Source organism: Anarrhichthys ocellatus, unplaced genomic scaffold (genome assembly GCF_004355925.1).
Source record: "Anarrhichthys ocellatus isolate YVR2014 unplaced genomic scaffold, GSC_Weel_1.0 scaffold10, whole genome shotgun sequence".
Classification (NCBI taxonomy): domain Eukaryota; kingdom Metazoa; phylum Chordata; class Actinopteri; order Perciformes; family Anarhichadidae; genus Anarrhichthys; species Anarrhichthys ocellatus.
In genome coordinates this window covers 7876650-7893068 of record NW_022280040.1, presented here as the reverse complement: position 1 = coordinate 7893068, position 16419 = coordinate 7876650, and the positions used below count along the sequence as shown (strand labels likewise).

The following is a 16419-nucleotide window of genomic DNA, read 5'->3' as shown; positions in this document are numbered from 1 at the left end:
TCTGATCGGAAACAAATAAACGGCAAATCAATCTCAAATGTGACACTTGACACGTTTTAATACTCAACACTATGAACACATTACAGTTCAGAGTTTGTTCTTTTTTTGTTGTTTGCCAGCTACTGTCAATTTTGCCATAACATGGTATTACGGGAATTTAGTTCCGTAAATACTGGCATTGAGTAACTTTCGGCAGACGCTCCGTGCCTCTTAAATGCCCACTTCTGTCAAAATCCAACCTCCAGTTTGTAACTCAAGCTTTCTGTCAATCCAGATCATCACAACACAACTGTTTCACTGAGCTGAGTAGCCCTTCTCTTGACAAGAAAACTTCAAAAAACATATTCAAAAACAATATGGAAAGGAAATATCCCTCTTTGGTTGATTGCATGCCAGTGATAAGGGTTCGCAGGTTGACATTAGAGTCAATAATTCATCGATTTGTACATCATTATAAGATCATTTTAAACTCCCACATATTACTTAAAAATCCGGTATTGTAGGTAGTGCTTTGTTTTAAGACGAAGCAAGTCAAACATTTAGGGAATCACTGTTTTAAGAAGCTGTTTATACCCAGAAAAGTTTTTTACAATTTTAAATTGTTTTGGCTTTTTTTGCCTGTACTGAGTGTCCAAAGGCTTTCAACACACAGTAGATGTCCCTACATTTGAGATAAAAGCAGAAAATCTAATGCCAGGTCACTGCAACATGACAATCTTTGCACTACCGATGAATGTGTATGGAAGTGTGTGTGTGTATACCCCTGTTGCTTGCACATTCTCCTCCTCCTCCTCCTCCTCCTTCTTCAAAGCGACAAACAGAGACACCTTTGTCCTTTTTATATCCTTTTTGATCTGATCTGTGCAGCCGATGTGTGAACTCAAAAAATACCTCTGATTCGGTGATTCATGGGCCTCCTCAGTCTTGCCTTGCGACAGGCACCAGTCTGCTGCCGCCATTAATGTCTTTCCGCCAGAATTTATGTCGACATCCATGCCTCTCTCCTCCTGTCTGCTACTCAACCCATTAGAGAATTCCCCACCAAAGGTTCTCAGGAATGCCTTGCATCAGAGCCCCACTAATGAAAGGCATTTTACATTACAAAGTGTTTGATTTAAGGATGATTTACAGTCCTTTCCCTCAGCAGAGGGAAATAGAAACCTTACCAGAGATAAGCTCCCGAATCCATCTGCAATATTCAAAGGACATCAAAGGGTTGAGATTGTGTATAGGATTCATCGTCGGTGTAAGAGCCACAAAGCGAGGTTTCTATCAGATTTCCATAACAGAGTGAGAGGCATGTGAGTTATTATGATCACAGAATCAATGGCAGCTTTCATGATATGTAGTCGGGCATGCACACACTGCATGTTTAGGTGCTCAGTGGTTGTGGCACCGATGTGGTGCCGACACAAACATCAATTCTGTCTGTATACCCAGATATCCCAAACGTTCTTGAGCTGGAGCAGATAAACTCTTTGCATTTCTGCTTCCAGTATGAATTCCCCTTGTGCTGCAATACCAAACAGAAAAAAAGCAGACTTTATGATTACTTTGGCTGATGAAATAGCAACTATTTTAATTTTGTTAAGAAACAAGAGTAAAATATTCATGAATTTTTCACCCCGCCTGCCAGTTTTAATAATTGGCAGGATGTCGTTTGCCACCTACACCAACCCCTAATACCTGACAGCTTGTAACCAGCAGCAGTTAATCACAGCTGACAACTGATAATCCATGTCTCAGCGCTGATGGATCATTTGCTTTTTATTTTTATTTTTTTCTTCCTCGCCGCTTGTTATTTTTTAATTTTTTTTTCATAATTTTGTTTTTGCCTTGATGTTTGTCGCAGAGCTGCTTGGTGCTGGGAGATGTGATAATTTAGTGTGAATTGCTTCTAAGAATCTCTTGGATCCCGTCCACGGGTGTGAGTTGTCACCGGGTTGAGTTCCTAGATTGCCTACAAAAGGATTCAGGAGGTTTGATCTAAATTTATAAGGACACTGCTGCAGTAACTCCCACTTTGATGGCCGTCGTGGTGGCTATCATTTCTCGTCCATATGGTGTGTTTGTGTGTGATATGCTCCTCCTGTACAGCATGTACCGAGTGGGATTTTTCTTTTTCCTCCTTCTTACTGCATCTAAGTGCTGCTGCAAAAAGAGCGCACTTGATTTTCAGATAGCACGTTTTGTATGCGTAAAAATAATCATTACAGCACATGCTGGTGGGTGTAAATAAATTGGATTATTTGGTAATTTTGATTTCCTGCATTATTTATAGATGTCAACACTGCTATACAATAAAAGGGAGGAAGATTCTCTGCAGTCCGGAGTTCAGAGGCAAAATAAAGTGGGCCGAAAACAAATAGCATCCACTTGTTAACTCAAAGATATGAATGCTTGTCTTGCATCGCCTCGAGCAACAGCAGTTCTTATCATGAGTCATTTTCATACTTGCATTAATGAAGTGGGAATGTCTGACTGCATAACATATGCAAGAGCAGCAACAACAGTCAGACGACTAACCTGACATTTAGTATATGTCGGTTAAAAATGGTGATCAATCCAGGCAGGTGCATGTGACTGTGCGTTAGTGATGAGGGTAAGAAGAATGTGTGTAATATTCATTAACCCTTTAATAGTCTTCGCAAGTGGAGGAGCACATTTTGAGGTGCATGTGATATTTTGTTGGAAAGCTAGTGAACCAAATTAAAACTTCTCAAGCACTTGGTTGAAGTGAGTTAAAATGTATATGAAATGATAATTCCCAGAGTTTCACAACAGTTTTCGGAACCAGACCTTGATGATAATATAGTCACTACTGAGGTAAATCAAAAAAAAAAAAAAAATGTTTCTTGTCATTGCCCAAAGGAACTGTGTAATGCAAAAAAAATAAAATCCATGGGGGTTTTTTCTGGGTTGGGCTATTAATTCACAACATGGATGTTATGGTCTGAGGTGTGTGGGGACAAAGAGAATAGTTGCTGGACAATAATTTGCTTCAGAAGAAATCACTTCCCAAAAGAAAACACTTCGTCCCTAAGAGGTTGCCAAGCTCTTGCCAAATAAGCACTTACTGCACTTGAAGAGATAAATGACACAAAACCACAGCCAAACATTATAAAACAAATCCTTTCCATCAATCACAATCAAGTTGATTTTCTCTAGTTCACTCACACCATTGCTCGGCTTTTTAAGAAAGATTTACAGTTCCATATAAATAACCTTATGACGGACTGAAAAGTGATGCAAATACAATGCTTTCCTTAAACTGATAGTTCTTACCGCATGCACACATTGAACAATTCACAGCTTCAGTTAACACCTAATCTGCCAGTGAGATCCAATAAAGATCAGCAAGATAAGTAATCTTGAATGTCTTGTTGTTTTACCCGTTGTCCTCAGGTGATCCAGACCATCAGCGCAGTCGATAAGGATGAACCTCTGAGCGGCCACCGCTTTTATTTCACCCTTGCCGCACCTGTGGCCGGCAACCTCAACTTCACCCTGCGTGATAACAAAGGTGTGACAACCCATCTGTGTTATTACTAGAAACATACCTGGTGTTACTGCTGTTTTGTGATCATCTGTGTTTAAAATGTAGACATTTTCCTATCTTGCGGAAACAATTCACACAGAAATCTGCAAGTCCAGGGAATCTACAAAAGTCCTCAAAATCATTGAATTCAATATCACCATAAAAAACAAAGACCATAAAGATATCAAAAAGTTAAATATTGAATATTTCCTCTGGCCTGCTGTTGGCAGTGATGCTAGTTTAGCTGAAGCCACAGTATGAAGCTTCAGTCGTCTTAGCTTGAGAAATCAAGTCAATGTTTTTCAAAGTAAAAGTATTTTTAGTGGACTTTTGTATTCATTTTGCTGCAGAAACCCTGGAGTCAGTCACCAATTAAAAGATTATACTACAGGTCTACCACCTTGTCAAAGACCCACGTGTCAGATCAACCCTGTTGCATTCAGCTGCTAAATCAAAGGCTCCCTTGAGAAAATTGCCAGTGGCCTTCGGCCTCTACAGATAAAGGGTGTTGGTCAAGTTAGGTACGGTCTATTTGCTGCTTACTTCCCTTCGAATTGAGCCTGGCAGCAAAGCAATTGATACTTTGGCCATTGCTCACTCTGGCTCTCTCTATATCTGCCCCGGATCTGGTCACAATCTACTCTGCAATCTGACTCAGGAGAAGAAGTTACAGACTAACTGGTGCCCCCCCGGCGTGCCTGGCCGTGCCAAATGAAACCATAATTCTACCATGACAATGCCCTCACTGCCCTTTTCTGTAATTCTTTATCAAAACTGAATGCAAAAACAAACTTTCCGCAGCAACTGGAATGCTTGAATCCACGACAGCAGGATCTCTATGTACTAGATCACAGAATAACTCTAACCTTAACGCACAGGCTGGAAGCTGCCTTTGTACCATAATGATTCGCTCACCACCTACATGCAAGGTAGTGGATGAATGACGAAAATGAGCTCCTCATATAGGAAAATTCTGCATATAGCTTTAAAAATACATAATAATGTTGCCAGACTACATCACAATCCCCACTGTTTTATGCTTTTGTGTAGAGCTGATGCACTGTGAGGTAAATGCCTTTTGTTTCAGCTCGGGTAAAGCTGCCGTGTTATATATCAGAGGTAGCAGCAGCAGCAGCCAGGTTGTGCCACCAATATGTTGATTATATGTATATATGATTATGTTATTTATTTATTATGTCTAAGCTAAACTAACCTGCTACTGGCTGTAGCTTCATATTTAATGAAATATGAATCTAGTGTCAATCTGATTTGGTCTGAATCCAGCCTAAATCTTGGCTTTGAAATAAATATAATCAACAAATCGATTATGAGCAGTAGTAGTAGTCAGTAGCCCCACCATTACCAACTGCAACAGTATTTCTACACTGTGGTACTGCTACTTTTATATCTGCGTACTTACGCCACTGTTCAGCACTCGTATAAGGGTAACACAGAGTACTTTTACCCTGTAGCTTAATGCCTCAACATCTTTTATACAAAATACATAATAGATACAACCAAGTGTTTCGCATTTACCACCAGATTATATTTATTTGACACCAATTGTTTAATTTTCAGCCCAACCAACTCTGTGTTGTTTTTTTCAAAGGTGAAAACATTTTTGCTGATTTGACTAATGTGGCATGTACAAGAGAACGCATCTCTATATTCATCTTTACCTTGTTCTTGGACTCAAAGAGCAATCTGAATATCGCTGGATATCGACAAACAAAGGAGTTGTCCTTCAAGGACGAATCTACATTTCAAGTGTGACTGCTCAATTTGAAAGTGCATTTCAATCTATTGAAGTAGTTGTCATGAAATGGATTTTTTGTTTTTTCCACTGCTGTAATGGCATATTGTTCTCCTCTGGCTGCCTCTTTGTCTCTCATACGCTGAGATTTCATATCAATTTTTTTTACCATCAAACCAAAGCTGTTATTAGCCAACAGGTGGTCAGAACCAGGCAGAGACGCCACAGTGTGTCATATAATGAATTGTGTTAATGACACCATCTGTTGGCATTCCTGCTTTTAATACTGTAAAATCATTTCAAACTGCACCAAAGCACAGCAATCATTGCAGAATAGACGTTGAACCGCCTGCTAGTCATACACATGCAGTTCATTGTTCATTTGATGCCATTTGAACTTAACAAATTTGCAAATTAAGCTCTCGGGCTATCTTTTACAAGTGTGTTCAATGTATGTTCTTCTTCTACTTTGCAGACAACACGGCTTCAATACTGACGAAGCGAGGTGGTTTCAGGAGACGGGCGCAGGCTATGTATCGGCTGCCGGTGTTGATCGTGGACAGTGGAAGTCCTGTGTTAAGCAGCACGAACACACTCTCTGTGCGGGTGTGTGACTGTGACTCTGACGGCGTGGCCTTGTCTTGTGGAGCTGTGGCTTACACTGCGACCGGCCTGAGCACCGGCGCCCTCATGGCTATTTTAGGGTGCATCATCACGCTTCTGGGTAAGATCTATATGACCTCGGTGTCGGAGGTAACGACAACTTGTGTGTTTTTTTTTTTTGATGTAGCTGAAGAGGTTGTTATAAAGTGATCTTTACTGTAGAGGTGATCTTTTTGCAGCTTTGGTCGCTACTCCTATCTGATACGAAGACATTTTACTCAACAATTTTATTGTAGTTGCTCACCAAAATAACTTGGTGTTTGTTCACAACTTGTCTCGTCATGGTGTTGCTTATATTACCTGGCATTGGTGGAAGAAGCATTTAGATCCTTTACTTATACAAAAACCAATACCACAATGTTACAATAATAATATTCCATTATTGGTTATTATTTAATCTTACTGATGCTTTAGAATTGTGCTGTTGTATTTTGTTGAGTTGGAATTAATGTCAAGTATGTTGTATGCAGTATGTTAGTTTATTCTATAGTTTATTCTTATAACAAAATACAACATTCTAGTTGAGGTATGAAGTAGTTCATAGTGTAATACTCATGTATAGCAGTATACTTTCAGCTTAAAATGTGTTTGTTGCCAGGTCGATTAGCCTAACAGCTGAAATGACAGACGACAAGCGAAACCAAATCACTGAATGTTAGAAAGCAGCAGCAGCAGAAAGCACGACACAAACATTGTTATGCATATGAAATATGACGGGCAGCAGCAGGGATGGCAGAAAGTTTTTGCATCAGAGTTATAGATAGTAAGCAAACGGACTTTACAGAGGCAGCGTCACATTGGGGACCGTGCAAAAATATGCTTGTGGAGAAGCGGCGGGAAAGTTTTATTTGATTTTATTTCTATTTAAAAGTAAGTAGCTCCCAATAGTCTTAATAATATTTCTTTGGACCTTCCCCTCAATTTGAAATTAAAAAACAAAACAAATGAATAATAAACAAGCAATACCCTCCATTCTGATGTCTTAGAAGGTTGTATTAATGACAAACACAACACAATGGTGGATGTTTAAATATTCAGGCCATTCACTATTTTTGAATATTATAAAATATAATAAATTATGATGATATATGAAATGGCCTGATATGTGAGTCAGATGACAATTCTTTTTGCAATACATCTCACATGGGGGGAATGAATCTGTGATGGGAGCCCTACCCAAAACATACTCTTTATAGGCCTTCTGTGACCCCCCCCCCTCTCACTATAATGTTTGAACAGACTCTTAGCAAATCAAAAGACCGGGCGGGTCATTAGCAGCTTATATCGACTGTAACATAACAAACCTTTCCAGTTGTCTGCCTGAAGTGGCTCGCAGGCTTTGCTGCAGCGGGATATATATTTAAGCCAACAATCTTTTCCATTCAGATTTAAGTTCAGATTTGGTAAGTGGTGGTAATGTTAGATTTGTGCTGCACTCCAAAACACTGCTTACCTCCAGTATTTTACAAGCCATTCAGACTTATCTTCGCTATTATACATTCTGCAGGCGATTGAATGTGTGAGAAGCTTTGCTAAAACGGAGTTGCATTTTGAGGTCTTGCACATGTCAAACCTGGAGGGAGATATCTTGCCCTCACATTTCCTCTCTGGTAAATACATGTGACCTGGGTCAGCCGGCTCTGAATAGCAGCCTGGCTGTTTACAAGTACAATACCACTGACATCCTGCCAACAGGATCAATTAAGTAGAGTCGGTAAATCGGGTTTTTTTTGGTGGAGTGTTTAGCCGGACCCAGCAGATGATAAAGTATATTCTGTGGGTCTGATGGACTATGTGGTCTGCCAAGGTATTAATTAAACGTAAGGGTCTTGTAAGTATGTATACTTTATGTTTAAGTCTGCAGCAGCTTTTTATTAAACTTGCCAGTTAATATTGTGTGTCATTTATGTGACAGTGCTCCTCCTGCGCTTGAGCACACTATTCTGGAAAAAAACAAAGTGTAATTTCATTGTGAGAAAGCAGTGCCTGAAGGCAGCCTGAGTCAGTGATGAGATTTTAGATCATTTCCCCTCCTAAAAAGAGCTCTCGTGGTTCTTTCCTCTAGATACCTTTCAGTGTATTTTATAAACTTGATCATAGTATTTCAGGTCATAGAGAAAAGTATTGTTTGGAGTGCTGCATTTCAAGGACAGGCACTCCCCCCTGCTTCTGTTACCTAGTGAAACACAGATATCAGTAAAGACACTTGTAAATGAGGATTCATTAACATACCCTTAAAGATGATGCTGCACTGAGCCATCGTCTCCGTTATTGCTCATAAAACCTGCAGGCAAAGCGTTACCACCTCAGGGCAGAGATGTACTTTAACGCTTAGGTGATCTTCATTGAAAGCTGTGGAGCATCTAAACAGCATATACAATAACCGAAATGAGTTCTTTGATGGGGTCAACGTTGCTTTTTTATTCCAGTCCCCTTGAAGTTCGCCTTCCTTTCATTGCAACAGAGCAACACTCTTGATAAGTGAAAACTTCAAAAGAGCAACAGGGGGAAATATGTGGTGGTGAAACCCTGAACCCAGCATCGCTAATGAGAGCTGACTCTGTACTGCATGGCATGGCCCCAGGCCACGGGCTCAGAACTAATGGCCTCCAGTTTAATATACCACCAAGTCGCCTTGTCTCTGTGTTTGTGTGTGTGTCCTTAGCTGTCCCCATCAGTCTGTTTTGCTCAATTAGATCAGCCTCTTTCCTTCTTTTCTCTGTTTCCTCTTTGTGCGTACCCCCCACCCCCCCTTGTATTAACAGCCCATCTGTAATCATTTATTATGATCTTCCTTGATGCTCTTCCATCGAGACCTCTTTCAATCTGTAGGTAGCATTTGCTGCTGTGATTGCGTGTGATTGTATCCTCTTGGATGTGACACAAGCCGAAATAAGACCCAAACTGCCGCCGTCCTCAGATGCTCTGAAATAACGGTGGAAGAAATATTCACATCTGTTACTCAAGGAAAAGTAGTAATACCTCAGTACAAGCATACTTTGTAATACTGTAAGTAAAAGCCGTGCATTTAAAAGCTTACTTGTAGTTAATTAATAATATCTCTTAAATGTTGATAGTGGTGGAGCTGATTTGAACTACTGTATATACTGCTGGGTAGCTTAACATATATACATATATATATATCATGAATTATTAGTTGATTTATTTTTTATATTAATAATCTGAATTGACAAATACATATAATGAAATAGAAATTACAAATCAACTGAAGTGGAAGTATAAAGTAGCATAAAATGGAAAATTCTCAACAAAGAACCTCCAAATTGTGCTTAACCCACTCTTCAATCTGCTTCTTTTTCTTTCCTCCATCACACACTCCTACCTGTCGTCAGTCTAATAACTGCAATACAATGCAGCGATTGGAGGGCTCTCCAGAGTGCCACTCCTCTTCTCGTCTCCAGGATCCATCAGTTGGATTTGAGAGATTCAATCACAGCAGTTCATACAAAGTGTGTAGTTTCCACCTGCCTGCCTTTAAACCGCACAGAGCCGCATGCACACATGGCTTTGCCTCTACACGCTCATAAACTAAGTGGTCATTAATCATAGGTTGATATTTTTAGATTTAATTACAGAGCTTGTCCTCTACTCTTTGCTGGGTACAACTATGTTTTTCTTTTGTTGTTGCTTTTTTCTTTTTGGTAAATTTAATTTAAAACATTTTTTAATGATACAATCACTTTGGGATGATGCACCCAAACTACTGAGACAATCATTATCTTGTTAAGATCCAGTGGCTTTCCCCCCCCCCCCAGTACATGTCAGGTATGGCTCAATCCTCCAGAGGGCCAATTAGGACATTACGTAGCACTCTAAATCTCCAGACAGTTATTTCTGTCTGAGTATTGCTTATCAGACTCATTCTATAAATCTTCATGTCTATACAACTGCCTCTTATTTTACTGTCTGTGTCCCATATTTGCCCTTCCATCTGCGTTTCTATTTATGAGTCTGTATTCAGACGGCAGACTCATTTATTTTTTCCAGATCTGAACTTTAAGCTCCACTGTGCACATTGTAACCTACGGATTTGTGTCTTCAAACTGTGCAATTATTTGCTATCACGCTGGTTGACATGCTAAAAATAAAGGAAGAATAGAAAATCTGGCCTTTTTTTTAAGCAAGTCAATTAAGAGCAGATTTGTCTTCTTAATGACATCCTGGCAGAAGCTTAAAAAGACCTCTTGTAAGGGAGTCGGGAGGAAAAAAACAGCTTGCATAAGGATACATAGAACAAAATAAAAACAGAAAAAGAGAGACGTGCAGGCCCATAATCCGGACGGATACGCAAGTGTGACAGATAATATCAGCGACAACAAAGAAAGCATAAAAGCTGTTTGAATCATGCAGCAAACATACAGCGGCGCTGATAAAGAAGCCAATAACATGGAGGATTTGTGTTTGCAGATTGTGATTGTTTCTATGCCCTTCGTCAAGTTGTGGTGCAGAATGCATTTTGTTGCAATGTCATCCATACAGAAGAGTGATGTCTGTCATGTTGATGAGGACGCTTGAGACCTCTGTCTAGACACCTTTATTTTCTTTGCCGGCTCTCTTCCGTGCTTCTTGTTGTTCTCGTAGTTACACATTCTAAGTCAGTAAGTCAGGTAACTAGAGCTAAACAAAGGCCAGTTGCAACTTTATTTAGGTTATTTATTATGGGGCGAAAGAACATTTACTGGTTCCAGCTTCTCAAATGTGAGGATTTACTGCCTTTCCCTGTTTTATGTCAATGTAAAGTAAATATCTTTAAGTTTTGGACTGTTTGCCAGACACGGAAATAATCATTTATTGTGGCTCTGAATTCAACATATTTATTTTGGTTTATTAGCTGTTATTTTCTTTGTGCACTAACAGCAAAACATACCACTATAGGGACTCACTGCTTTTGTTTTGAAGGGCGCTTTACCAGGTTAAGTTTTGTTACATTCAGTTGGCTCATGTGGGACAGCCTTTCTTTGGTGCCGTTGACACTGTATCCAACTATAGCATGGGAATGTGATGTGTGCAGTACCTCGATCATTGCATCATTGCATGTAATATAACTTATATGTACTTGTTGTTGTAGGACCAGTAGTTGAGAAAAGACTGCTTTGAATCTTCCTAAATAGGCACAAAGATTGCAGATTCTAAAAATTACATATACTTTGATCTGTATGTGAAAAATATTCTGTCCGGCTTTGTGAATAACTTGGCTATGAACCCCCCCCCCCCCCCCGTGCTGTTTTTACGTGTACAGCGGATACTAGACAGCTGGTTAATTAATCTCCCATCAAATCAAGCTGTTACTCAGAAGCTAAACTGTAGCAGCATGATCTGTCCAGTCACATAAAGAGTTATGAACGGCCTCACAGGAGAAATTGACTGTACAGTAATTTTTCAATAACATGCATTTGACAAGTTATACGTATTGATTGTTTGATTTGAAATACTTTTCAGCAGCGGTGTAGCCGAGGGAGTTTCATTCACTTGACTATTGTGTGGAATCCTGTTCGACCACTGTGTGCTTTAACGTATCTATTGGAACAGCAAAATAGTCACAACTAAATTATGTTAGCAACAGTCACAATTTGAATTCGAACAAAAAAGTGTTTATTAAGAGATTTAACATTGAAAACCTCCTCCAGTGTGTTTCCTCATGACTGTGTGTATGTGTTTTGATCCCATTTGATTGACAGTGACCCTTATTTTGATTCAAATGTTGCTAAATGCTGATTGTGCATGGAGGAATATGACATCATTGCGTACCAACTGAGTCCCGCCCATTTCAAGTTAGCAGAGCTCAGAGAAAAACACAAATACAGAAATATCTCATGACCAAATCATTTGACCAAAACTGTCCAACTTTTTGCAGAAAATGTTGCATTCACTGAGGATTTTTTTCATAAAACGTTAACTGAGAAAATAGTTTTTTTTTAGGTCCTTTAATGCTTTATTTTTGACGATCTTCCCAGCAGACAGTTGCTGACTGATACCTCTCTTAGAAATTGAACTGCAGCATAGAGACACAAAATGAATGAATCATCAGTCCCAGTTTCACCTGAATCACGGAGCACATGGAGAGAAGAAGTACTGTAATGAGACAGTGCATTCAACGATGCATGCTGGTAAGGAAAGGGCAGCTCAGTAAACTCACCTTGTTCAATATCGATTGTGCCGAGTAGATCATTTAAACAATTCAATTTCAGCAAAAAGCCTTTGTACTCGAATTTGATCTCCTTTGCTTCTGTGTTTTCTAAATTTAGTGTACATCATCAGTAAATGTGTTATGAAGAGTCGTAGCTTGTGTGCACGTGTGTGTGCACGTTTGCTCAACTGTCAGCGCTGGAAATCATTTCTTACAGGACCCTTGGTACCTGACACAGACTCACTATTTGTATGCCCAGCCATCCACCTGCTCATCCTAGTAGGATGTGATTGGCTGTTGGCCCGTTTCCAGGCTGTGAAGCATCAAGGCTGCCTTCTAGGCATTAAACCCTAAAGAGCTTTGCTGGAAAGCACTTAGAATATTCTATTTCAATGTGCCACTTTGTAATTCACTTTGGAGAAGCCCTACTGAATCGAATAGAATTTAGAATGACTCCAGTTCCTAAAATTAAAGGAAACAATCTTCCACAGAAATGTTTGGCGTCCTGTCTTAAAGTGTCATGGATATTAGCAGTGGTAGACTGGAGGAACCATTCCAAGTATTTTACAAAAAAACTGCTGCAAGGTACAAATAGCCAACAGAGGGCTACCCATTCATCTCCTGCAGCCTTTCCATGTGACACTTTCGTCCCTTCCATCTCTTCCATTTGCTCCCTTATTAGAGGATGTGAAGTGGTGTTTGAATTCGGTTCCTGGGCCTCTTTCTCGGCTGCCTGCAGTAGCTCGCGTCGAGAAGGAAAAGAAATATGGGCCCACGGAGCGATATTTCACTGGCACCAGCTTGACATTGATGGATAGAGGATCATTAGACATTTGCCAGTTTGCTTGGGCGTGGAGTTATTTTCAGCAATAATGTATGGCAGAGGGAACAGGGGATGGAGGAGGGCTCCTGGTAAGATCTCAGGAGGACAAAGACTCCAGTATGGCGGAGTTTTGTACAAGTCTTGAAGCAAAATGTAGGTGGTGGAAACCACAGAGGGGCACAATAGATTACATTGCAGGTTTAGTTTTGTAAACTATAATTGGATTCATAGTGCAGTGGTTTTCCAACCATTTTAGTCAGATGTTCCCCCACAGCCCTGCTAGATGAACTCAAATACCCCTTCACTGACACCCCTGTCATGTTTCAAATGTGTTCATTTGAATTGACTTTAAACAGGGAGTTATTTAAAGCTGGCCATTTCATGAAAGTGGGTAATGTTAGCTGCAATAACATCTCTCTACAATTTAACTGTCAATGTTTGAGTGGTTTAAGTTTGCATTTGTACCACTACCATTTAGCGAGACTGAAGCTGGGTGTTTCAACCATATATTTGTTACTTTTGGTAATAATTTTCAATTATTTACTCTTTCAATTTCAACAGATTATACATTACTTTGGTCTCTATTTCACCTTTAGCCATTGCTTTTACATACATACATACATATATATATATATATATATATATATATATATATATATATATATATCCACCAGCGCTCCCTGGTGTGGAATCTCTGTCAGACTGTATTCAGCTCCATAAAAAAAACATTTCCACCTTTCCACCTTTCAGCTGACTGGCATAAAAAATATGCACGTTGTCAGTTAATATTGACTCTGACATCTCTTCTCCCTTTCGCTGCAGTGATGGTTCTGCTAATTGTGACAATGCGTCGGAGGAGGAAGGAGCCTCTGATTCTCGAGGAAGAGAGGGACATAAGGGAGAACATCGTCCGCTACGACGACGAGGGCGGGGGAGAGGAGGACACGGAGGCCTTCGACATGGTAACCCTCCGCAACCTAAATGTCATCAGAGACCCCAATATTCGGCGAGACGTAACACCAGATACTCCCACCTTCTTTCATTACTCATCAGCTACTCGTCCATCCTATAAATCCCTGCCGGACAACGTTGTGTTTCGAGAGTTTATTTGGGAGCGACTTAAGGATGCTGATGTGGACCCGTCAGCTCCCCCGTATGACTCTCTGCAGACATATGCTTTTGAAGGCAGCGGCTCTGTTGCAGAGTCACTAAGCTCTTTGGAGTCACTAAGTACAGACTCAGATCAGAACTATGACTATCTCAGCAACTGGGGACCACGCTTCAAAAAGCTGGCTGACCTGTACGGCAACAGCGACGGCACCAGTGTCTTCTCATAGCCCCTAAATGTCTCTCTTAACATTTCTCGGACTTAAAAAAAAAAGAAGAAAAAAAACGAGTAATTTATTGTCAGAGAAAATGATTTTGTCTGCCTTAGTGCACTGGAGGAAAAGATTCAAAGACAACAAACGAGAGATTGAAAGAAAACACTTTGACTTCAAAAGGTTTTTGGTTTGTTTACCTCCTTCATGTGGATTTTTCAAAAGCGTGCAATGGTGACTTTTGACACCGATTTCAAAAGTGGCTTGACTGAGGAGGAGACCTTGTGTGCAAAAGACATTAAAGGTTTCAGATCTTGGGCTCCAGTCCAACCATTGACTGCAGAATGCATACATGTCGGAGCCTTTTTACGGAGAGGCACCTGTCCTTTCATTCCAGCGATGGGCATGGGCCCCGCTCTCTTGCTTTGATGCATTCCTTTGCTATCTTTGTGCTAAAAAAAAAAAAAACGTTTCTCATGAAATGCTAATCAACAGTCACTTGACTGGTCATATGAAATTTGACAACAACTTTTTGTGGGTTTTACTTTCTTCTCCTTTTTTTGTGGTTGTGGATCAAGGTAAAGATAAGGTGTTTTTCATGAACATTTTCCACATTATTCATGGGCTCATACCTCTCAACACTATATGAAAAGTTCAGCTGCACTCATACAGCTTAAACTAGTAATTGATGTGCTAAGGAAGTGAAGACATGCTGTGCAAATAACAAAAAGAATGACACGTCTTGATGTCTCTACTGGGTGAAACAGGAAAGTATAATTTCTCTTATTCTCCTAACAATACATTTTGCAGATGTTGCAATGTAGTGTTTGTCTGAGTCTGTTTTTTCTTCTGCCTTTCAATTGACAAGTCCAATGTATGATTTCTGAGCTATAAAATGTCAGGATTTGGTTGTTCTGTTTTTGTACGAGGCGGGGGGGGGGGGGGATCTGTGGAACGTCTGCGACAAGAGAAAGCTTTGTTGAGGGTCCTTGTTGTGCTTGATGGCAAGATTCACGCCACCTAGATTCTAGAAAAAATGATTTGTTTCTGAAGTGACATTAACTCGAAGTTTGTAATTAAATGATTTTGCCTCTGTAGTTTGCAGATTTAAGCATATATTGTCATTCAGAAATGAAATCAATAATGTCCGTGGGTTGTTTGTTAAATGATGGCAAAGGGACACTGTATGATCTTTTTTTCCCAGCTTAAACAAATGAATTGGGTGTCAACATGTACAACCGATATGTATTATTTATTTTGAAGAAGCAGAATTGTGCAAATGATGTTTTTATCCTTTTTGCTGAAAATAAAATTGACATTCAGTTCCTTAAAAGACTAAAGGGATTTATTTGAGTTCATCTGAGTAAATAGTAAATAAAGGGTATTTAATAAACTACAACCAGAATCAACACAGGAATAATCAATGAATTTAAAAAAAATGCTGCCTTACTCAAGGATCCAGAGAGGTGGAGGGAGGGGTAGAAAATATTTATTATTTTCATTCATAGATTTTTTTGTACGTGTGATACCGTCGGCTATCTGAGGAGCTTTGCAGATTAGCAAAGCCTGCGTCATGAAGTCAAAGGATGCTCCTTTGAAGATATGTTCAAATGCTGGATCTCATGCATGTACGGTAGGAATAACACTGTCAATGTCAAAAAAAATGATAAAAAGTCAATGTATAGTATGTTGAAAAAAGTCATAACAAAGTCATAGAACAGTATCAAAAAAAGTTATATGAAAAGTGATAGTATAGTATGTCAAAAAAAGTTATATAAAAAGTCATAGTATAGTTTGTTGAAAAGGTCATGAAAAAGGTAATGAATAGTATGTCGAAAAAAGCCATAGAAAACTCAGAACAGTATGTCGAAAAAAGTTAAATAAAAAGTCATAAAAGAGTCATGTCGAAAGAAAGTTGTAAAAATAATCATTGTATAGTATGTCAAAAAAGGCATAAAAAAGTCAGAGAACAGTATGTCAAAAAGGTCACAGCATAGTATGTTGAAAATAGTAATTAAAAAAGTCACAGCATAGTATGTCGAAAATAGTAATTAAAAAAGTCACAGCATAGTATGTCGAAAATAGTAATTAAAAAAGTCATAGTATAGTGTTTCATAAAAGTTTAAATAATTGTCATTAAAAGTCTTAGTATGCTTCGACAAAAATAATTCCTAC

General features: G+C 39.3%; 1 protein-coding gene across 1 annotated transcript in view; it reads left to right on the top strand.

Moving 5' to 3' along the window:
* The window catches only part of cdh7a (cadherin 7a), an 81389-nt gene extending 65812 nt beyond the window's left edge, over window positions 1-15577 (top strand). Inside the window, exons 10-12 of the mRNA XM_031849978.1 lie at window positions 3406-3523; window positions 5767-6015; window positions 13748-15577. Of these exons, the coding sequence (XP_031705838.1) occupies window positions 3406-3523; window positions 5767-6015; window positions 13748-14262 (882 nt within the window). The 3' untranslated portion in view covers window positions 14263-15577. The remainder of the gene's footprint in view (window positions 1-3405; window positions 3524-5766; window positions 6016-13747) is intronic.
* The last annotated feature ends 842 nt before the right edge of the window (window positions 15578-16419 follow it).